The following is a 22,672-nucleotide window of genomic DNA, read 5'->3' as shown; positions in this document are numbered from 1 at the left end:
GGCCATTTTCGCCTCTGATCGCTAAGGGGCCCGACCGCGCCGCGTTTCGAGAGTTGACTCCGAGCGGCGGCCGAGGCCCGATTAACCGGTCCGGCAGTACTCGGGCACTTTCGGAAAGGAGGGGGCAGGAAGCCGAGGCAGGGAAGACCCGGGCTCGGGAGCGTTCGGCTCCGTTCGGCTCCGTTCGGAAGACCCCGGCTCTCGCTAGCGGCGGGGCGGGCGGAGCCTGTGACGCGAGGCTCCCTAGCTTAGGCCGCGCTGTGTCGGACGTCGAGAGCGCGTCTACCCCACGGACGGCAACTTTGCGGCCGGAGACGACGGCCGGCGCGGCCTCCTAGGCGCTGAGGAAGGCTAGCGCAGAGCCGCTCGGAAACCCTCGTGCGGCCTCGTAGCCGTTCGGACAGCCTCGGCTCCGCACTTCGGGCCTCTTCGGCCCTCCTCGGTTCCGGACTCCTGGCCCTCGGCTTGACTCGACTGGGCCACTTCGTGCCGGTTCGGCCTCTGCTCGGGCGGCGTCGGCTCGGCTCGGCGCGCGGCCTCGGGCTGCCTCGGCTCGTGTGGGCTCGGCTCGGTTCGGGCGGCCTTCCGTGGGCAACGCGCTTCGGGCTTCATCCCGGCCTTCGGGCGGCCCCGGCCAGCGCCTTCGGGCGGGTTCGGCGGAGTCCGGATGGAGGACTCGGACTCTGCCGCCAAGCAGCTGGGCCTGGCCGAGGCGGCGGCGGTGGCGGCCGCGGCCGCTGTGGCGGCGGCGGCCGCGGCCGCAGCGGGAAGTGAGGCCGAGGAGCCCGTGCTCAGCAGGGACGACGACTCGGAGGAGGACGGTGACTCGGAGGCGGAGCGCGAGACGCGGCGGGTGACGGCCGTGGCGGTGATGGCCGCTGAGCCCAGGCACATGGACATGGGTACCGAGGCCCTTCCCGGCCCCGACGAGGCTGCTGCAGCCGCCGCCTTTGCAGGCAAGTGCCGCCGGCCGCGCCCACCCGCACCTGCCCCGCGCACACCTGCCCCGCACACACCTGCCCCGCGCACACCTGCCCCGCGCACACCTGCCCCGCACACACCTGCCATGCACCTGCCCTGCGCACACCTGAAAGAGCAGCCCACACCTGTCCTGCACACCTGCCCCTGCACCCCCTGCACCTGCCTGCACGTACCTAGAATTTCCAGCCCTGCACACACACCGTGCACTTGCCCCGGGTGCACCTGCCCTGCACACACCTGAACAACCAGCCCACACCTGGCTTGCGCACCTGCTCTGCACCTTCCACGCATCTGCCCTGAGAGACCAGCCCTCACCTGCCCTAAGCACCAGTCCTCCACACAAACCTACCCTGCACAAGCCCCGTGACCAGCCTGCCCGCCCTCCCGGAGCCCCTGCCTCACACCTACCTCGTGTGCCCTGTCGTCCTGCCTACCTGCTCTGCGTGCACACCTGCCTCCTCAGTCCCTTTTCCTCGTGCCTGTCCACCCCTCCTGTTCAGCACTCTGCGCTCTTTCCAGAACCTTCTCAGCACCTGCCACTCACCCTGCCTGTCTTGTCCGTCTGTCCTGGGTGCATGTGAGGTGATGGGGTGGGTTGGGGTCGATATGGGTCCTGTCCTAGAGGACCCTGAGGGTGGACATGTCTGTTCGCTCTGAATTCTAGGGGCCAGTTCAGGTGCGACCGAGGGCTAGGGTAGCAAGCCGGTGGTTACCCAGCCCGGGAAGGCTGGCGGCGCTCCGGGGCAGTGATGACAGAGGTCCGCTGCCTGTCCGTCCCCCCTTTTTCTTCATGGGTTTTCCCTTCCCTCGATGGCAGTACCATCAAGCTCCCTTCCCAGGGGAAGGCTGGCACAGGGTGCTGGACCACATTTTGTTTCTTGACACACAGAACACTTTTCTCCTAAAGTTTTGTGGTCCATGGAGCCTCCGGGAGCGGCCCGCAGCACCTTTTAGAGGTAGTCACAGTCTGTGTTCTGAAGGAGGCACACCTTCCCAGCTGGAGGCTCCTCGGGGACTCGGAGCCGAGTGCCTGGACCCTTGGAGAGCATCGCATGATTGTGTCACAGCGGAGGTGTTACCCCTCAGGAGCTTCGCAGGCTTCAGAATTGGACAGCAGCCTGCTGGTCCCATGGTGTGTGGTCCCGGCGTGTGTGTGGCCCTGGTGTGTGCGGTCCCCGTATGTGTGTGGTCCCCATGTGTGTCATCTGTGTGTGTGATCCCCATGTGTGTGACCCTGATGTGTGTCATCTCAATGTGTGGCCCCCTGTGCCGTTCATGTGTGTGGCCCTGGCATGTGTGATCTGTATGTAGCCTGGACATGTGTGGTCAGTGTGTGTGATCCCAGCATGTGTGGTCCTGGCATGTGCAGTCCTTGCATGTGTGGTCCTTGTGTGTGTGGTACCGGTGTGTGTAGTTCGTGTGTGTGGCCCTGACATGTGTGGTCCCTGTGTGTATGTGATCCTTGTGTGTGTGTTCCTGGCGTGTGTGGTCCTGGTGTGTGTGCACAAGGGTAAATCTGCTGTGCGTTCACTCGGGTGTTCGTTTAGCACCGTAGGGGCTGGGTAGGGGCAGAATGCCTGAAGTTTGTTTGGGATCCTGGGAAAAGCAAGGAAAGGGTTCCGTTTTCATGGTTGAACTTGGGTTAAAACAGTGGGATTCTGGACCATGATGTTCTTCTTCAGGTTTTTGTCCTTTTTTCTCTCTCTTTTTTTTTTTTTTAAGCAGCTGGATGAGTTCAGCATCTGTTCTTTTTTGTTGTTGTTGTTTTGTTTACTTATTTATTTTTAGAGAGAGAGGGGAAAGGAGAAGGAGAGGGAGAGAAACATCACTGTGTGGTTGCCTCTCACTCGTGCCCCCAGCTGGGGACCTGACATGCAACCTAGTCATGTGCCCTGACTGGAAATTGAACCAGCGACACTTGGCTCGCAGACCGACGCTCAATCCACTGAGCCACAGCAGCCAGGGCTTCGTCCTTTTTTCACGTGTTCTTCAAAGTGCAGAGATGTGATGGCACTTACCATGATGTCAGAAAGCTGCACTGACGTGTTTGTTTTCTGCGAAGTTGTATAGTTGTGCTTTGTGTGCACAGGGCAGTAAAACAGGTTCTGTAGTTCAGGTGGCCGAGGCTGCCTCCTGGGAGAGGGCTGCTTTCACGGGCTTTACACTTGCACGTGCGCTCAGACGGGGGCCCCTCTGCACGGGGCTCTAGGGGACGTGGTCGGCAGGGTCTCCAGGGCAGCGTGGCGAGCGAGGGTGAGGGAGTATGCAGACATCCCGAGGCGGTGTTTTTAGAGCACGTGCCAGAGACAGCCCTGGGCACGGGACATTCTAGAGCGCTGTGTGACCCAAGGGGCCGCTGCCTGACCGAGGACGGTGCCTGGGCCGAATGGTGGGGTGGTTGGGAGGGTTGGGGGAGACAGGGCAGAGAGGCGGGAGGGGAAGGGTGGGGCACCGGGGGCAGCACACCTGTGTGGGCGCTGTGGGGGCTCAGGGACACCTGATGATCTGCGTGGGGGGAGGGGCCGGCAGGCTGGGAGTCGGGGGGCCCGTGCAGGTGACTCTGCCATGACTGGTGGGCGTCTGGCAGGTTGTGCAGGGTTCCTCCTAAAGGGGGCCAGACGCCTAGGTGGCGAGCAGAGCCTGGGGACCCTGGACGGGCCCAGCGAGGCCCAGGGGGTGTGGGGAGGGGGCTCTGGGTGGCTTTTCATGGCAGCAGAAGCCCCTTTCCTGATGGGACTGGACCTTTCAGCCTGGTCCAGAAATGCTGGTATGGCCTTAGTGTGAAACCTTGGGGTGCAGACCCCTGCTTCGGGGGGCTGCAGAGGTCTCCGGCTCTGAGGGCACTGAGCCGGGCTCCTGTGTTCTGTGCAGAGGTGACCACTGTGACGGTGGCCAATGTGGGCTCCTCGGCAGACAACGTCTTCACCACGTCAGTGGCCAACGCCGCCTCGCTCTCGGGACACGTTCTGGTAGGTTGCGCGCAGGCTGTGCAGAGCCTCGTCTTCCGCAGCCGGCCGCGCCTGCAGTGTGGGCGGGGGGGGTGGGGGGGGGGGGTGGGGGGGGTGGGCTTGGAGTCCCGGGCCAGGGGGCGGCGCTCCCGCCCTCCTCGCCAGAAGGACACACAGGGTCCCTGGGGTGGGCGCTCCGAGCATCCGCCTGGGTCCCTGTCATCTTTTCCCGGTGGCCCTGCCCTGCCTGCTCTCCTGGTCATGCCGCTCAGGGCTCAGGGCTCTGGACGTTGGGAGGGAGGGCCCCACCCCGCCCCACATGCTGCCCAGCTCCTCCCTGTGCTGCACGCAGTCTGTACCAGGGACGGCCCACCTCTTCCCTGTGCTGCGGAGTCACCTTCCCAGTGGCCTTTGTGCCCAGAGCCAGAGGCCACCAGAGATGGAGCCATCGCCCCATTTTTCTTCCACATTTGAGGCCTTCTGTGACTTGGGGGACAGCTTTGTCTCCAAGTGGCAGGTGCCAGGGGCTGGGCGGGCTACAGAAACGGGAGAGTCCCTGGGGCCTTTGCCACAGCAGTTAGGTCTCTTCCAGCCTTGGCCACACCCCCCGGAGGACACTGGGTGCCTGAGGGCCAGGTCATTTACGTTGGATGGGCCCTGGTGGAGCCCCGCTCTCAGCAGCGGACGGCAGCGAGCGCTCGGTGCGGACTCGGGGACTTGGTTCATGCCCGCGGGGTCCGAACGCCAGGGGCTGACAGCCGCGGCCGCGCCTTCCCGCCCTCAGCTCGTCCCTCTGTCCACCAGCAGGGGCGCCGTCACGCCAGGGAGCCGGGCAGCTGAGTGGCGCCTCCCGTGTGTGGCGCTTGCAGGGGCCCTGAGGACAGGGGGACCCAGAAACTGCTGGTGGAAAAGGCCCACCGAGAGGGGCGCCCCGCCACGTCAGATGCTGTGGGCGCCCTGACTGGTTGCTGACCCAGGGCCCTCGCGCAGGCCTGGCGCACACGTGCGTGTGGGGTGGGGGCCCCTCGTCCCCACGATAAAGCTCCGTGGCTTCCCCTGACTTGGGGGCGGTGCTTGCAGGTGTGAGGTGGGCTCTCACTGGCCTTGGCGGTTTTACCCTCAGCCGGAGGGCGCTCACCGCGAGGCGCTGGGTCTGGCCGGCCGTGCGAAGGCCTCGCGTCTCCCAGGGCTGCCTGAGCGAGGCCGGTGGGCAGCGGAGCTGGGGAGGGCGAGCGGGCTGCCCGAGGAGGCCGGCGCATCGTGGGGAGGGGGGACGCCGGGGCTGGGAGGCCCTGGTCTCTGGCCGCGTGGGCGAAGGCCTCGGGGGGGGGGGGGGCCGCGGCATGGGCAGGGGTCCTGGGCCGGGCCTGGCCTCTGGGCCACCCTCCCTGGAGAGCTGTGCCGGCGGGCGTCTGGGCGCGGCCTGTTCCCAGGGCTGTCACGGGACTCACCGACCATGACCCGGTCCCGCAACTTCGGGCATTTGCCCGGGGCCATAGGCCTGCTGTTGTTCCCCCCCATTGGTGGCTCTGTGTTTGAGGCTTGGTGACATCTCTGAGACTCAGGAGGCTTGGCAGGCGTGCCCCTGCTGGCGGCGGTTACCGGGAGCCTCGCCGTAGGAGCGCGTCCCACGGCACCAGGTGACATGCCCGCGGCCGCCGGAGGCGCCATGACGGAGTGCTCTCTCCCCAGTCCGGCAGGACCGCCCTGCAGATCGGGGACAGCCTGAGCACCGAGAAGGCCACGCTGATCGTGGTGCACACGGACGGGAGCATCGTGGAGACCGCGGGGCTGAAGGGGCCGGCCGCGCCGCTCACCCCAGGTACGGCCGCGCCGCTCCCGGCCCCGGGGCGCCTCCCGGGGCCTGCCCGCCTTGTTTCAGTGCTGGGTTTGGATGGAAGACATTATTAACTGTAAGTAATAAAAGTGGGGTTTCCGGGGGGAAAAGAGCTGCGCAGTGGACGGGCAGTACCGGCCGGGGGTGTGCTGAGGACGCCGGGAGCCCGCCGCGCTGCTGGCTGAGGTCCCTCGTTGCCTGGTTTCTTTCGCTGTGTTCGGGGTCCCTCACTGTCAAACCCTCTCTCTTCTTTGCTAAGGTCCTCAGTCCCCTCCAACCCCACTGGCTCCCGGCCAAGAGAAAGGGGGCAGCAAATACAACTGGGACCCGTCGGTGTACGACAGCGAGCTGCCCGTGCGCTGCCGGAACATCAGCGGCACCCTGTACAAGAGCAGGCTGGGCTCAGGTGGGCGCGGCGCTCTGGGGGGCACCCCTGCCCGGGGCTACCCTCCGCAGTCAGGGGCTCTCCGGGGGGGTCTGGGCGGGGACCATGGGAGGGAGAGGCAGGGCCAGATGCGCGGCCTGCGTTCCTGGCCAGCATGGTGGCCCGCGGGCCGCAGGCTCTGGAGGCAGGGCACCTGTCACGAGCGCCGTGCGGTGACTGGGGGCAGATCGGCCCTGCAGCCTGCGGGGTCCACGGTGGGAGCGGGGAGGCCCTGCAGGCCCGGACGCGAGGCGGGAACGGAGCGTGCCCTGTGGTTTGCAGGGGGCCGGGGCCGTTGCATCAAGCAGGGGGAGAACTGGTACAGCCCCACGGAGTTCGAAGCCATGGCCGGGAGAGCCAGCAGCAAGGACTGGAAGCGGAGCATCCGCTACGCCGGCCGGCCGCTGCAGTGCCTCATCCAGGTGCGCGCCCTCCCTCCCCGTCCCGGGGCCGCGGCCGCTCCAGGCCGGGCCGGCTCTCATGGGCGTCTGTGGCTCGGCCTTGGTGTCTCTCAGTCTCCTGATGTTTCAAACAGGACGATGGTGACGTTTGCCCGTGTGGTGGTGGGAGGACAGATGAGGCCGGAGGACAGGGTGACGCAGGCAGTGACCTCCCTCCGCTTCCGCTTCCTCCTCAGAGGGAGGCTTCTGAGTGGTGTTCCCAGTGCTGCTTTCTGGGGGTGAATGAGGGAAGGATGCCGTGGAATTGGCACTGACTCTAAGGAAAGGGGTCCATCCTGCCACCCGCCGTGGCATCATGGGGAAGGGAGTGAAAGACAGAAGGTTCTGGAAATGGCAGGATTTTGTCTCTGAAGAGCTCACACTCAGGGCCCACTCTGACGTGGCACGGCCCTTCCTCCTTGCAGGATGGGATCCTGAACCCTCACGCCGCCTCCTGCACCTGTGCCGCCTGCTGTGACGACATGACCTTGGTGAGTGGCCAGAGGTCAGATGCCTGGCGCGGCCCTCGGCGCCTGTCTGTCCTGGTGCTCTCCAACCCCTCCCGGGCTTGTTGTCCCGTGTTCCTGGCAACCCTTTGGACCATCAGGCGTTGAAATTCTGTTTCCATCCCTGGCGGGCGTGGCTGGGTTGGTTGAAGTGTCTCCTGTAAACCGAAAGGTCACAGGTCCGATTCCCGTCAGGGCACAGGCCAGTGAGTGGGCGAGAGGCAAGTGGCAGGTGGTTGTCACATCCATGCTTCTCTCCCTCTGTTTCTCCTCCTTCCCTGCTCTCTAAAATCCATGAGCATGTCCTCGGGTGAGGGTAAAAAACCTGTTCTCAGACAGGGCACGTGGGTGTCCCCTGAGCGGCTCTCAGGGCACGTAAAGGAAATGTCCTGAAGTGTCCTGAAAGCTCCTGCTATGTCCCCACCTCAACCCCAAAAAGACACTTCTTGTAATGACAATGGCTCAGCCAATGAGAACTCTCAATTAGGACGTGGACGTCGCAAAGGGGACTCAGGTGGAGGTTCTGGGGCTGAAGGCAAACTTCTGAGGGAGCTCAGTAGGCGCCCCCCAGAGGCCGTGGTCCTTTCTGGAGCTCGGAGACAGAGCCCCACGACGGGGGTCCGTGAGGGTTCGGGGACTCACCCTTGCAGCCCCAGGGCCGGGGGCCTCCTCTGCGGGAGCAGCGTTACCCTCACCGTTCTTCTGTTGTTGCTAGCCGGCGGGGCTTTCTCAGGTCCTCACGCGGTGCCCCTTCCTTCTGTGCTGCGGACGAGCGTCTGCTGCTCGTTCTGGGTGGCGGTCTCTCCTCTTTCCTTCCCTCGTCCCCTCTTGTTTTCTGTCTCCTAGGAATTCCTAAACGTCCCCTATGGTGACGATGCTCTTTCTTGTTCTCCAGCGCTGGTATCCATCATTCTTTTCTGTCACTTTAAGGAATTTGGGAAAGCCAGAGGCGGGTCCCACCGTGCCCGCAGGCGGTGCGGGTGCAGAGCACGCACAGAACCCGGTCTCCCTGTGCTTTCCCCCAGAGCGGCCCCGTCCGGCTCTTCGTCCCCTACAAGCGGCGCAAGAAGGAGAGCGAGCTGCCCGCGGCCCCGGGGAAGAAGGAGGCCAGCAAGAGCATCGCGCTGCTCCCAGCCGCCGCCGCCACCACCTGTGAGTCCCCGCGATGGGGCTTTCCTTCCCATGTCGCGCACATTGCTGTCCCCACGCGGTGTCTCCGTGGGTCCCCGTTGAAAGCGGGTGCTGCAGGGCTGGGGGGCTCGTCAGTGCTCCCGCTCCCCCTTCCTGCCCTGCCTGCCCCTGGGGGGCGGGCCCAGGTGTCCCCCCAAGGCGGCCAGCATCCCCAGTTTCCTGCATGTCCTCGCAGAGGTGGCAGCGCCGTGGGCAGGTCCACGCTCAGGCCCGGGCTGCTGGGCGGCTTCTGAGGTCCCTGCCGGGCAGTAAAGAGCGCTTCTGCTTTTCCAGTCACTGTGACCCCCTCAGGACAGATCACTACCTCTGGCGCACTGACCTTTGACCGGGCGTCCACTGTGGAAGCCACCGCGGTCATCTCGGAGAGTCCGGCCCAGGGCGACGTCTTTGCGGGAGCCACAGGCGAGTGGTCTCGGCACCTGCCCGGCCTGCTCACGTGCCTCGCCCACCCCGGCCTGCCGTGCTGGGCTAGTTCGGCGGCCTGGCTCCTACAGGGGCCTGGAGCTGGGGCGCCTCACTGGCGGGGAGCCATGTGGGCAGCGGGCAGGTGTGAGCTGGGGCAGATGCGGGCGTGGAGGCAGGTGGGGGTCAGGAGGGTACGGGGGGGGGGGGTGCTGATGAGCTATAGGGGGGATCACGTGACCTGCGAAGCTCCCAGGCGCTGGCCCTGCGGCCTGGTGTGCGGGGTAGATGCCCCGCAGCCCCACTGGGAGGGGAGACAGGCCGTGGGGTGAACGGCTGCCTTGTATTTCATTCCCCCCAGTATGTCCCGGGTCCCGTCACGGGCACAGTTCAGGCCCACCCACCTTGTGCAGTCGCCCCATGCGGCGGGAGCTGCCCTGGGGGACGGCGCAGCTGGGGCCACTTACCGATCCCACGTCTGCCAGCCAGCCGGGGGGTCACGAGGATGCCTGTCCCTTTCTCCCCGACAGTGCAAGAAGCGGGCGTGCAGCCCCCGTGCAGGGTCGGCCACGCGGAGCCCCACTACCCCGGGTACCCGGACAGCTGCCAGGTCACGCCCTTCCCGGAAGCTGCGCTGCCCACAGCTCACCCCAAAATAGGTCAGTTTGGAAGTGCTCTCGCCCGCGCGGGGGTCGCCCTTGCCCTAGCTCCACGGAAGGACTTTCCAAGTGAAAGGGGCCGTGCAGGGCCCGGTCTGTCAGGGGTCTTACGGGGACACGGCCCCACCCGGCTCCTAGTGGGGTGTGCAGAGGCTGTGCCCCCCGAGAAGGCGGAGGGGCCGGGGCCGGGGCTGGTGGCGAGCTGGGCCCCTGGGTGGCCCGTGTGGGCTGCGCACTCACTCGCTGCCTCACATCCGTGGGGACTCGCTGTTTCCGGTTCCCTTCTCTGGCTGTAACCGGTTTCTGTCACGATTTCTTCCCAAACTGTCGCAGGTTTGGCCCATTTTCCTGGAGCGCATCCCTACCTTCTGACACAGGGAGGCGGGGGAGGCGCCGGTTGGGTCCTGGGGCCGCCGGGAGCCCTGGATCTCTTAGTGGGGATGGCGTTGAGGGGCCGAGGGCTGGCCTGGCTCGCATGGGCTCGAAACCGGCTGCGAGGTGTGCTACCCACGGACGAGGGTTTTTCCCTGGAAGGCTCCTCCCTCCGCCGGGTGGCCCCCGGCCACGGGCGCCCCTGCTCCCAGGCTGTGTGTTGCGTCCCCACTTCCTGTCCACACCCAGAACCGCGGGTGCCCCGTTCCCTCCCTGCCCTCCGCGACCCATGAGCCCAGACCGCCTGCTCGCGCAGACATCAGCCAGCAGACGCCGGGGCTCCCTTTAATCACCTGCCTTCCAAACGGAGGTGACGTTGGTCAATAACAGGGTGCATCCAGGCGTAGGACTCTGTGCTTCCCACAGCGCGGTCACGTGCACACCCCCAGAGTCCTGCTGCCCGTCACCGTCCCCGCACGCGCGCCCCGGACCCATTTCTCCGTCCCTGCACCCCAGCCCCCGTTCTGTGTGGTCCCGTTTACGAGACCCATTCTGGAGCCGCGTTCTTGCCTGTCGCTGTCCCCTTGGCGGGTCCGGCAAGGCTCATGGCCACCTTGCCCTGGCCCGTTTTCCTGGTGGTGTGTCCGTCACCTGAGTGTGCGGCCTCCAGCCTGTGGGTGTGGAGCTCGAAGGCCCGGAGAGTCCCTACAGTGGGAGCATTTCAGGAGTGGCCCCAGGACCCCACGCCAGTGCGCCCCTCTGCCCTGCTTCCCGGCGTCAGGCGAGAATTTCTAGCTGGGGCACCGGGACGCAGGAGCCGTGTTAATGCCGCCTGTGTCTTCCTCCCCAAACGCCCTAGTGCTGACCTCCCTGCCGGCCCTGGCGGTCCCACCGTCCAACCCCGCCAAAGCCATGTCCCCCACGGTGGTCAACGGGCTAGAGATGTCGGAGCCGCGGAGCTGGCTGTACCTGGAGGAGATGGTCAACTCCTTGCTCAGCACAGCCCAGCAGCTGAAGACGCTGTTTGAACAAGCCAAGCAGGCCAGCTCCTACCGGGAGGCCGCCGTGGCCCAGGCCAGGGCGCAGGCGGACACCGAGCGCAAGGAGGTAACGTGGGCGCCCGCGGAACGCGGCCCGGGTGGCTGAGGCGCAGGCGTGGCCGGCACCGCCCTGCTGGGGCCGAGTCGGGTCAGAGTGGCGTGGAGAGCAGTGTGGTCCATTGCAGGCCCGTCCGGCGGGGCGCTGCTGTGAGTGGCGGGTCAGCGCGGACAGGGCACAGGCTGGGGCAGCACCACTCCTCTCACTGGGCCTCCTCGTTCACCGCGAGTGCGCGTTTGGTTTGTAAGCCAAGGCCAAAGGGACTTCCTTTTCTAAAAAATCTTTTAAAAAATTCATTGATGTTAGAGAGACAGAGACTTTGATTTGTTGTCCCACTCACCGATGCATCATTGGCTGATTCCTGTCTGCACCCTGACAGGGACTGAACCCGCAACCTTGGCGCAGCGGGACAACGCCCTGACCCACGGAGCCGCCTGGCCGGGGCTCAGATTGATTTTCTTCTAGCCCATCTATATAAGGAAACTTTTTCACTTATTTCTACTTTTCATAGATCAGAAGAAAGAGGAGCTTTTAAGGTTCTTAATTTTCTAAACGATTTCTTAATATTTGATTAGGTGTTTTCTTTTTTAAATTGTTTTTTTTTTTTAAGCTTGTTTTATTGATTATGTTGTTACAGTTGTTTCAATGTTTTTCTCCTTTGCTCCCCTCCACCCGGTACCCCTCTTCCCTCCAGCAATCCCACCCCCCTTAGTTCATGTCCATGGGTCGTGCATATAAGTTCTTTGGCTTCACCCTTTCCTATATTATTCTGACCTTCCCCCTGTCTGTTCTGTATCAACCGATTATGCTTCTTAGTCCCTGCGCCATTTCCCCATTTCTCCCCTTTCCCTTCCCAGCTGATAACCCTCCAAAGGATCCCCACGCCTATGATTCTGCTCCTATTCTGGTTTGCTTAATGGGATTTTGTTCTCATTTTTCAGATTCAGTTGTTGATAGTTGTGACTTTGTTGTCATTTTAGTGTTCATACTTTTGATCTTCTCCTTTTTCTTAAGTAAGTCCCTTTGACATTTCATATAATAATGGCTTGGTGATGATGAACTCCTTTAGCTTCACCTTGTCTGGGAAGCACTTCATCTGCCCTTCCATTCTAAGTGATAGCTTTGCTGGATAGAGTAATCCTGGTTGTAGGTCCTTGCTTTTCCTCACTTTGAATACTTCTTGCCAGTCCCTTCCTGCCTGCAAAGTGTCTTTGGAGGAATCAGCTAAGAGTCTTAGAGGCACCCCTTTGTAGGTAACTCTCTGCCTCTCTCTTGCTGCCCCCAGGACTCTGTCTTTATCTTTCACCTTTGGCATTTCAGTCATGATGCATCCTGGCGTGGTCCCCTCTGGGTTCAGCTGGCCCGGGACCCTCCGTGCTTCTCAGATGTGTATGTCCATCTCCTTCGCAAAATTTGGGAAGTTTTCCTCATTTTTTTCAATTCTTGTTTCCTCATTCTGCACTGGTTGACTGTTTTTTTCTTCCTTATGTTCCAAATCATTGATTTGAACCCCGTTTTCCTTCCCTTCATCATTGGTTTTGTGTGGATTTCCCTTCGTTTCACTTAGCATAGCCTTCACTTCTTCTCTTAAGCGTTTGCCATACTTAAGGATATCTGTCAAGCCTGTGAGCATCTTTATCACCAGTGTTTTGAATTCTGCATCTGTTAGGTTGGCTGTCTCCTCGTCTGTTAGGTTGTCTGTCTCCTCGTCTGTGAGGTTGGCTCTCTCCTCGTCACTTAGTTCTCCCACCGGAACCTTGATCTGTTCCCGCTTTTGGGCCATATTTCTCTGTCTCCTCATCTTGACAGGCTCCTGTGTTTGTTTGCCTCTATGTCTTAGGTAGAGCCATCACACCTGTTACATTGTAAGGGGCGGAGCCTTAGGGATTTTTCAGTAACGGGTCACCTGTTTCACCACGTTGTGGCGCTGTGTGTGGGGGAAGGGTCCAAGAGGGAACAATACCTCTGGCTCAGCACTCGCCCCTTTTCCAGGCACCTCTCCCACTTCCATATGGGACTGGCGTCCCTCTAGCTGCTGCCCAGGCCATCATTCCCAGAGTGGGTGGGTCTGCGGATGTTCTAGGACTGTGGGGCCCTTTAAACAAGCGGACTCTGCTGAGAGACCAGCAATTTCTGCCTCCTCCCCAACCCCCACTGGTTTGCACAGTCAGAAGCAATGAGGCTTGATTTTCCCCGGCGCTGGGACCGTGAGCTGTGAGGGCTGGTGAGGAGCTGGGAAAGCTCCCCAGGTATCTCTCCTGAGTTTTTAAAAATGTGTGACTGCGCTTTTCCACGGGCCCGCTGCTGCCACCGCCACCACACCACGTCCTCTCCATCTGGGCTCCGCCCCTCCTATCTGTCTGGATGAGTATTTATTTCTTCTTATATCTTTGTTTGCTGGACTTCCATGCTGTTTGATTTTCTGGAACTTCTGGTTGTCTCTAGTTCTGAGGTAGTTGCGTTCCTTCTTAGCTGTGGAGGGAGACGCAGTGTGTCTGTCTACACCTCCTTCTTGGCCGGAAGTCCTAAATTGTTTATTTTTTAATTATAGTTGACGTACAGTATTACGTTAGTTTCAGGTGTGCGAGGTATGATCCAACACTTACGTGCCTCATCGGGTGGTCCCCCTATAGGCCAGTCCCCACCTGATACCATGATGATTAATTTGTTTTCAAGGGAAAAGAAAGTCACTTCTATCCCTAAAGAGATCATTTTAAAATACTTAAAAAATAGAATTCAAACTAATACCTACTCAGTGCTGACTCTCGTGGAAAAGAGAAGAGCTTAAGGACCCCAAAGTCTTATAATTATGCACTCAAACCACGTGGGCTACACTCGGCGCCCTCACGGGGGCCTCGGCGCCTCCTCTTGGCACGAGTCCTGGTCCTGGGGGCAGGCGCTCGCCGGGGACCTCCACTGGCCATCTGGCGCCAGCGTCGGCAAATAACCTGGGGACAGGAGCAGCAGCCTGGGCTCTGCCGACGGAGAAATGAAACCGAGCTTCAGTGCGTGACGTCAGCCGGAGGCTCTGACTCGCCCGCGGAGAAACGAAACCAGGCCCCGAGCAGGAAGCCCAGCTGGAGCCGGGCAGTTTGTGTCTTTACAGCTCAACTGCCTTTGGCCGTTAGTGATGTGGTGACAATCTGGGGGGCAAGATGCTCGTAGAGAAAACACCAGACCGGGTCCCTACACCCGCGGGGCCCCGGCCTGTGCCGGAACCGCTGGCGGCAGCTCCCGCGCCCGCCCTCCGTTGCCCACATTCGGGGTGAGGGACGCTGGAGGGTGCTGGTCACAGCGGGAGCTCAGGGTGGCCTTTTGTAGCCCCGGCCGCAGGCCGGGCAGCTGATGGCTCTCCCGTTTGTTCCCTCTCTGGTGTGTCCCCAGCAGTGACCCGGGGCCCTTCTGTTCCTTCGGGTCACTGACCATTTTCCTTGTGTCCTTAGCTGACCCAGCACGTGGGGTCCCCTCAGGGTCAGTTTCTGTGACCTGTTTTCTGCTTGGCTACGGGTGCCGTTTCCTTCCTTCACGTGTCTGTCACTTCCAGTGGGTTTTGGACATTTTGCTGTATTTTTGGTCGAGACTGTTGGGTTCTGTTCATCTTCCCCGCTCCCCCGTCGGGTTGGTTGGATTGTTTCCGTGAAGTGGTTGGACCCCTGGCTGGTCCTCTTTCCAGTTCCTCAGGGCGGTCTGCGCCGGTCCCTCGGTCTGCCACATCTGGGATGTGTGGCTTTCCTGGGGTCCAGGGAAACCCCAAGGTGCCCTCGGCCCCCCGAGCGTCCGGCTGGCACTGCTGCCCCCGCCTGTGCCCCCGTGCACCTCGGTGCCCTCCTGTCGGGTTGGCCTCCCTGCCGTCCGCTGCTTTCCAGCCTCTGCGGTTCGTGTCCGTGATCGTCTGGGCGGGTCCACCGGACACGGGCAGCTCTGGCGGGACCAGGTCAGCAGCCTGCACGCGCCGCCGTGTGTGTGTCCTCGTGGCCCCTGCTGCCACACAGTTGATGGCTTGCGACCTCGTTGTACCTGGTTTTTGCAACTACAAACGATGTCTTCGTTATTATCGTCCACTCACATTTTCATACGTTTCTTTTTTAAAAAAATTATTTTTAGAGAGAAGGAAAGGGAGGGAGCAAGAGAGGGAGAGAAACACCGATCAGCTGCCCTGGCTGGGAGTCGAACCCACACCCTTCCCTTTGTGGGCCGATGCGCCGCCCACCGAGCCGCGGCGGCCAGGGCTCACGTGTTTCTGAGCTCATACTTCAGACAAAGCCCTGACACGCATCGTGGAAGCACGCGGCCGTCTTTCTTCATGGAGATAGCGTTTCCACGGCACAAAGCTCACCCTTTTAACACGTTCAACCCGGCAGTCTTCAGTGCGTCCACACGCTTGTCTCCTTCCAGCACATTCCATCCCCCGGCCTTCGCCGGCCTGCTCTGTCAGTGGGTCTGCAGACTGGGCACGTGTCACAGAGACGGGTCACGTGCTCTGCGGCCTTTGCGTCCGGCCTCTCCCGCCCTCGGTCAGCGCCACGGTCCCGGCTCGTCCACGCGGCACTGGGCCAGAGCCGGGGCCTGTGCGTGGCTGCGTGGTGTCTGCTGTGTGAGCACGGCACGTCCAGCCCTCGATGCCCTTCGGGTTGTTGCTACGTTTCGGCTGCTCTGACCACATCTTCAGGTTTCCTGGGCTTGTTGGGGCCCCCGGGCTGCGTGGTAACCATGCATCTGTCTACGTTTCTGGGGAGCTGGCAGCCTGTTTCCCCGGGGCTGCGCTGTGGGCGTCCCCAGCTGCGGGCGCGCGGTTCCCGTGTCCCCAGGGACCCCGGCACCTGCTGCCACCTGCGTTTCAGTTTCAGCTGTTCTGGGGGCCGTGAGGTGGCGTCTGGGCATCTGACTTGCGTTTCCTTGAGGAGAGAGGTGCTGAGCCGCCCTTCGTGTCCCGGCCGCTGGTGGGTCTCTGGGGAAGGGTCTCTTCAGAGCCTTTGCCCGTTTTAAATGGGGTTTAAAAATCAATGTGATGTAAGAGCCAAGGTTATTTATTGATCCCATAAATATTACCAGTCCCCTGCTACGTGGCAGGAACCAGCGTCGACGGTGTTTGTTATTTTGCCCCATAATCCGAGGAGACTTGGGGGTCCCTTTAAAGGGTGGGGAGGGGGCCTGAGGTGCAGAGACGCCGTGGGGCGGTCCCCTCGTGCCCCTCGGCCCAGGTGCGTGGGGACGCTGGCGGCTCCACGGCCGTCCCGCCGGCCACAGGCCCTCCCCAGCTGCCCTGGCGTGTGCGGGGACCAAAGGAAGGAGGTCTGGCGCGGCGTCTGCGTCAGGTTCACGGAGAAGCGTCACTGGGAAACAGACCCTTGCTGATTCCTGAGAATGGCCCCTGAATCGTTGGGTCCCAGCCCCCACCCCACGCGGGCAGGACGGCGGGAGGGCAGGCAGGGGTTTGGGCGTGGGGCGGGGCAGCGGCCCCAAAATCTGCACTGCGCGCGGGCAAGGAAACGAAAGGGCAGTGCTCGCGGCTTCAGTTCCCCATTTCCCTGTGTGGCTGTTGACCCCCCTCTCTCTCCATGAGGTTCACAGTAGTGGGGACACTTCCTCCCCTGGACAGGCCTCTGCAGTGGTGCCTGGGGGCGGACGGCAGGAACATGTGCCCCCCCCAGCGGGGCAGGGGGGCCAGCAGCTGTCATTGTCACGCGGCGCAGCTGCAGCTCAGAGGTCCAGAGCGGAGCCCGTCACAGGCGGCAGCTGGCACCCCGCCTGGGGCAGGGGGTGCGGGTCAGCCAGGTGTGCGGATGTGGCAGCCTCGGGGGGGCCCCGCGCCTGGAAGGCCCGGCTGGGCGTTTCATCTGTAAGTGGACGCATCTCTCAGAAAGCAGCGTCGCAGGAAACCCCTTTACCCTGAGATATCCCGCCGCCCGCTGAGGCGCCCGAGCCTTGAGGTGGCTGGGCTGTCAGGCGCACGTCGGCCCTCCCCTCGGCAGCAGATACAACATGTCCCCAAGTGGCTCAGACCCAGACCACGGCGCAGCAGTGGCCACGGGAGGGGGCAGGAGGGGGTGACGCAGGGTCGTCGTGGCGGAAAGAGACCCGCCTTGCGTGGGGAGCGAGGCCCAGGTGACATGTCATAGACCTGCTCCCCTGGAACCTGGGTCGTTTTATCAACCGCCGTCACCCCAATGCATTCAATAAAAAACAAACTAAACAATTTCTCAAAAGCTGCGCCCGTCACCTAGAGGAGGCCGAGCAACTGCGGCACAGCTGCGCGCACACGGGACTCGGCACGGAGCCCTTGGGCACCCCAGCGGACAGCCGTGCCCGCAGCCGCACTCCGCGTCACGCTGTCCCTTCAGCAGGGGTGGCAGGTCTGGGCTCTGCGCCCCGGTTCTACCGCAGCGCCTGGATGCTTGGTCTCGTGGGATGGAGAGCTCTTAGGGGACGATGGACAACTCGGGGTCCCTTCTCCAGTGGCCTCGCAGAACTGGGGGCTACAAAGCACCGCAGGCTCTGCCCTGAGTGACACCCGAGGGAGGAGAGCCCCACTGTGTCCCTGGAGCATGGGGACAGCGGTGCCCTGGGGGGAGCAGGCCTGGCAGGGTGGCAAGAGCGCGTGCGCTTCCCGTGTCCATGCTGAGGGGTCCCTGCCGCAGGCCCCGTGGTGACGGGGAGGACATCAGCCAGCACGAGTGACCTTCCTGTCCCCAAGCCCACGCCACAGAGAACAGGAGGACGCTTTTGCACTTCCGTTCGCTTACAATGTTGGAAAGACATGGGACAGCAGAGACAGACCCTGACAACGGAGGGGAAGGGTCCCATTAGGATCGTTCCCACAGTGGCGGCTGTGGGGTGGGGAGGGCGGGACCTCCCTCCCCAGCCCCGTGGCCGCGCTGGCAGCCTGCTTCACACTGACTGTGTGTGGGATTTAAAAACCACGTTTAGTGCAGCGGAGATGACCAAGGGGGCTTTTCCAGCTTCGACCGTGGGCGCTGCCTGCCTGTGTGTAGTTGGCCCATCGGCTAACGGGGCAGAAGGGTGGATGCCCTGGCCGGCCAGGGCACGCATCCCGTGGAAGCCTCGTGTGGCCGCTGGGGCTGGCTGGCTGCACCATGGCCTCCGGGAGTGGTGTCCCCAGAGCCAGGCGCCGCCACCCCCACTCCCCTCGGATGGACGTGGGCCGACCGGCTGCCCCTGCAGAGATGCCCGCTGGGCCTACGGATGGTGTCCTGTTTTCCCTGGAAGCGTTTTGTCCTCTCGGGTCAGGGCAGGGGGCAAGCTAATTTAGCCCCTCAGGTTTCATGTGCCTTCACGTTTTCTGCAGGAGGTGCAGGCTGTGGCGGTTTTGTGGGTGGAAATGCTACCCGCGGTAAAGATGGCGTTCTTGAAAAGAAGGAAGCTGAGACCCAGAACAGAAACCTAGAGCCGCCCGCTGTTCTGTGCGCTTGGGGCTGGTGGGGGCCAGCAGGCTCGTAGCAGGTGCCCCCGTATCCCATGCGCTGGTGCTGTGCCCGGCGCCTGTCCCTGCCTCTGGAGTTGACAGCGGGGCTGTCATCGGCCCGTCCCCAAAGTCTTGCCACCACAGCCTGCCAGGAGCAGGCTGGCTTCCCTGCGTGCAGCCCTCAGTTGGTCAAAGAGGAGAGCACCAGTCTTATTCTGTAGGGAAGAAGCTCACAAAATGTACCATTCAGTGAACCGCGTGGGCAGAGGGCTGGGAATGAGGGTTGGGGACAGAGTGTGGGCCACTTGGCACCCACTGACCAGAGTCCAGATGCGTCCTCCAGCCGCTGGAGGCAGCCCGTCCGGGCCTGGGCCCCGGCCTGTCCCCAGCAACTGAGAATTCTGTCCCCAGGCTTGGTTCCGTGCACATGGTGGAAAGGAGACCAGCTTTCCTGGTGGTGACAGGCGTGAGCGTGTGGGCGGGGCAGGGGCGGCCTGCATGTCCTGGGGGAGCCCCGCGTCCCCCAGTGCTGACGGCTCTGTCCTTGCAGCAGTGCTGTGCTAACTGTGGCCGCGAGGCCCTGAGCGAGTGCACCGGCTGCCACAAAGTGAACTACTGCTCCACGTTCTGCCAGCGCAAGGTAGGCCCTGGGCCGGCCCCTGCTCCCGCGGCGGGGTGGGGCCCCTGCTCCCCTGGCCTTTGACCCTGGGTCCGCGCCCCCGGCCCTGGACACCTCGTCCTGGTCACGGAAGTCAGTGATTGGACGCCTGTATGTTTCCGTCCTTTGCCCTTTGATCGCAGGAGGTGGAACAGCAGGTTTTCTGGGAGCCGGGAGGGCCAGCTGGCTCAGCGGTTTGGGGTTCCCGCAGTGAAGGGGGTGACTGCGGGCAGACGGCCACGCTGCTGTCCCGGGGCCGTGAGCGGCACGGCCTCTCCCTGCCCGGGCCTGGCCACTGCCAACAGGGACCCGCGGGGGCGGGACGGCGGGGAGCTGGGAGCCTCCGTCCGCGCTGCCCGCACTCGTCCCTGCTCTTCCGGGCGCCCGTGCTCCCGGCCACCCAGGCGCGTCGCCCTGTGCCCAGGTCCTGGCTGCGCAGCCTCCTGAGAGCCCCGGGCCAGGCAAACGGCCGCGTCCTGCCGCCACGGCAGCCACTGGCCTCCGGGGGTGGGGGCGGCGGGGGCCGGGGCCTTGCTCAGTGCCCGGGGCTCCTGGAGCCGCGGCGACCAGCCGCGCCCCGGCTGCCCCCCTGCTTTCTGTTTTTTGCAATTACACGCGGCACCGTGGGCGGCTAACGGTGCGGCTCTGCACACCCCGTGAGGTCTGGACTCCCGGACGCCTCTCAGGGTCCTGCTGCCTCAGGGCGCCTCTGGGCCCCCTCGGCGGCGGTGGCGGCCGGGCTGGGCCTGCGCGGGGGGCCAGCGGGTTGGCACACGGGGTGCATAGGCTGTGGCCCCCGGTGGACCCCTCCCGCGGCTGCCGAGGTGGCGGCTCCTGGTGACGCAGGTGTGTCCTTCCCGGCAGGACTGGAAGGACCACCAGCACATATGTGGCCAGGCGGCAGCCGTCACAGTTCAGGGGGACGAGGTCCACGTCACCGAGAGCGTGATAGAGAAAGTCGCCGTGTGAGTCCCCGCCAGGTGCCCGTCCGCGGGGCCGCGCGCCCAGGACCCGGGAGGACGGCCGGGCTGAGAAGGAGAAGGAACTTGCTGGCCGAGTTGTGAACAGACTGGGTGGCCGCTGCCCGGGGCCCCGGCGGGTAGTGCAGCCGAGGGCGGGCCTCCTCACGGTGCTGTTTTATTCTTGGATCACGAGGGTCCGGTCTTACCCACGGGTGTGTTGTGTTTGTAACACACGTGTACATACATGTGTCTCAATAAAGTTGGTGTCCCCTGCCCCACCCACATGCAGTTCCAGCACCCACTTCCCGGGCCCTGGGGGGTGGGTGGGCTGCCTCAGTCTCTCTGTTTGGGCCTTGCGGAGAGAAAGCCCCAGCTCAGTGGACCGGCGGCAGGCAGCGGCGAGGCGGCCTGCAGCATCTCCCCGAGCGCCGGCCCCCGAGGAGCCGGAGCAGAGGTGGAAGCTTGAAGGGGCGCTGCCCCAGGTCTGGGGTCCCTCAGGCCTCAGAGCCGCCCACCCAGCCTCTGAAGTGACTTGCTCCCTGATGGCCAGACAGTGACAGCGTGTGCGTGGCCTCATCCCTTTAGCTCAGATGACCCCTGAGAGCTCCGGGCTGCCCGTGGGCGAAGCCGGCGCTGTCCAGCTGGGCGGGGGCAGAGCTGGTCCTCAGATGCCTGCGAGACCTCCCAGGGGGCCCCGGAGGCCTGTGCCCCTGCTCACGGCCCTCACCCTGGGGCGCGCCCTGCTCCCCAGAAGGCCCTCCGCCTGCGCTGGACTCGGCTCTGCGGGCTACGCTGCCTGGCTTGGCTTTTCCTTTACGTCACTGAGCAGGTGTCTGTGAGGTGGCTGCGTCCCGGATTCCATCTTCCTGCCCACTGAGCTGGCCCGTCCTGGGGCGCACGGCCCGGGGCTGCGTCGGGGAGGCCTGCGCCCTCCTGGGCGTGGGCGGCGGCCTGGACCAGGCTCTGCAGGAGCCGCGCTGCCCTGGCGGAGGTTTCCAGAACCGGGGGCAGCTTACTCTTCCCCCCTTTTCTTTCTTTTTTTCCTTTTTTAATTCTTACCCAAGGATATTTCTTTTATTGCTTTTAGAGAGAGAGGGAGGGGGGAGAGAGAAACCGTGGCTGGTTGCCTTCGTCCACACCCTGACCAGGGACGGAACCTGCAACCGGGGCGTGTGTCCTGCAAACCCCCAGCCTTCCGCTGCGCTGGACCGCGCTCCAGCCAACGGAACCACCCAGCCAGTCCCTCCCCCTTCCCTTTGAAACAGAAGCCCGGGGACCCCACCTCCTGGCGGCAGTTTTCCAAAGTGGATCGTTTCTAAGCCCATGAAGCCATTCAGGGCTCCTGGGACTTGCTCTCAGGCCCTGAGGTTTCGTCAGCAGACACGGCCTGAGGGACAGGCCAGGGGCTGGCTCCTGTGGGCTGGTGGTTGGCAGGGCCCGGCCGTCCTGGACCCCAAGTCCCACGTTTGAGAGAACTGCAGGCTGGGGCGGCCCCTGGCACTGGGCCAGCCAGGGAGCTGGGACAGTGAGGCCCCTCCTGGGCCCCCACACTTGGCCAGCCCAGCTTTCCGCAGATCCCCGCCTCATTCCGCACCCCCACTGTCCCCATGGCCACCTGTCCCAGTGCCCACTTTGTCTCCCTCTGTGGGGCTGAGGGGTCTGCCCGCAGGACCAGCAACGAGAATGCTGCCTGCACAGCTCCCAGCCTGTCTCCCCGTCAGCCCCCAGGAGGTGCGGGTCACCGTCCTGATCTCTGGATGTGGTCAGCCCTGCCTTGTGCATAGGTGACCCCTGGGCAGGGCAGGCAGAGCAGCGGGTGCCACCGTGGCTGCTGGAAAGGGATAGGCAGGCACGGGCTGCTGTGTGAAATGGGGGGTGGGGCAGAGCTGTGCGGCGGGGCAGCAGTGGTCCAGAAGGCCCCTCACCCAGCCCTGCCACCAGCCTGGCCACCCTGGGGCCCCCACCTTCAAGTCTGAGGCTCCAGAGGGGCCACTGCCAGGCCTGGACTGGCGTCTGTGCTCAGGGCAGCTGGCAGGGCCGCTTTCAGTAACGGGGCTGCACCCAGGAGAGACCTGGGGTGTCTGCCCCAGTGTTCTTGTATTTCACAGCAAGAAGGTGCCAAAAGCCAATGCCCCTGGAGCCAGGTGCTGCCCAGGTACCCTAGACCACCCCCCACCTGCCCGAAGCTGTGTGGGTGCAGGGATAGTGCCCCTGGTCCCCAGCCCTGCCGGAGATGGACGTGCTCATCATTGTCAGGGATAAGGCGACCATGGTCAGGGAGGCTTCTCGGAAGAGGTGGCAGGAGACCATGGGCACCTAGCAGTGCTGTTTTCACAGGCAGGGGCTGCGCCTGATGCTCGCATCTCAGACATCATTTGTCATCTTCAGGGGAGAGCTCAGCCCACGCAGCTGCCGTCTCCAGCACGGGCAGCACCCGGCACTTCTCCCAGGCACTTGGCTGGGAGAGCGAGCAGAAGTCCAGGGGAGCTGTGTCTTCCTGGGGTGAGGGGCAGCCCTGGCGCGAGGGGTGGCATGGGTGGCTCTGCCCTGCCTTAGGCCCGTGCCTGGGTGGCCACCGGCTCTGAGGATGGCCAGGTGCCCTGCAGGGAGGGGGGCTGCACCCTGGGCCCTTCTGCTCAGGTTTTGGGTACCTCTGGTCATGAGCTGGCAGGGACTTGTGTTCTGTCTGATCTTGGGGCAGCTGCCAAAATGGTGGGTGGGGTCAGCTCCACTGTGTTTTCTAGGGACCGTGGAGGGGGCCCCCTCGGCTG

General features: G+C 63.4%; 1 protein-coding gene across 1 annotated transcript; it reads left to right on the top strand.

Moving 5' to 3' along the window:
* The first annotated feature begins 29 nt into the window (after window positions 1-29).
* DEAF1 (DEAF1 transcription factor) lies at window positions 30-20,179 on the top strand. Its single transcript, XM_090292503.1, has 12 exons — window positions 30-956; window positions 3,853-3,950; window positions 5,622-5,751; window positions 6,026-6,172; window positions 6,473-6,612; window positions 7,056-7,121; window positions 8,162-8,288; window positions 8,601-8,729; window positions 9,260-9,388; window positions 10,620-10,867; window positions 18,832-18,921; window positions 19,804-20,179. The coding sequence occupies exons 1-12, from the start codon at window positions 668-670 to the stop codon at window positions 19,906-19,908; spliced, it is 1,698 nt and encodes a 565-aa protein (XP_090148629.1). The 5' UTR covers window positions 30-667; the 3' UTR covers window positions 19,909-20,179.
* The last annotated feature ends 2,493 nt before the right edge of the window (window positions 20,180-22,672 follow it).

The sequence above is a fragment of the Furipterus horrens genome, unplaced genomic scaffold (genome assembly GCF_987537825.1).
Source record: "Furipterus horrens unplaced genomic scaffold, mFurHor1.1.pri manual_scaffold_2, whole genome shotgun sequence".
In the NCBI taxonomy this organism is placed as follows: Eukaryota; Metazoa; Chordata; class Mammalia; order Chiroptera; family Furipteridae; genus Furipterus; species Furipterus horrens.
The sequence above is the reverse complement of the archived record's forward strand: the minus strand, read 5'-3'. Positions and strand labels throughout refer to the sequence as shown.

Coding starts and splice junctions, on each gene's coding strand:
- DEAF1 (XM_090292503.1), top strand. CDS start 668: ATGGAGGACTCGGACTCTGCCGCCAAGCAGCTGGGCCTGGCCGAGGCG. Junction 6,613..7,055: donor CGCTGCAGTGCCTCATCCAG/GTGCGCGCCCTC, acceptor TCCTCCTTGCAG/GATGGGATCCTGAACCCTCA. Junction 10,868..18,831: donor CGGACACCGAGCGCAAGGAG/GTAACGTGGGCG, acceptor CTGTCCTTGCAG/CAGTGCTGTGCTAACTGTGG.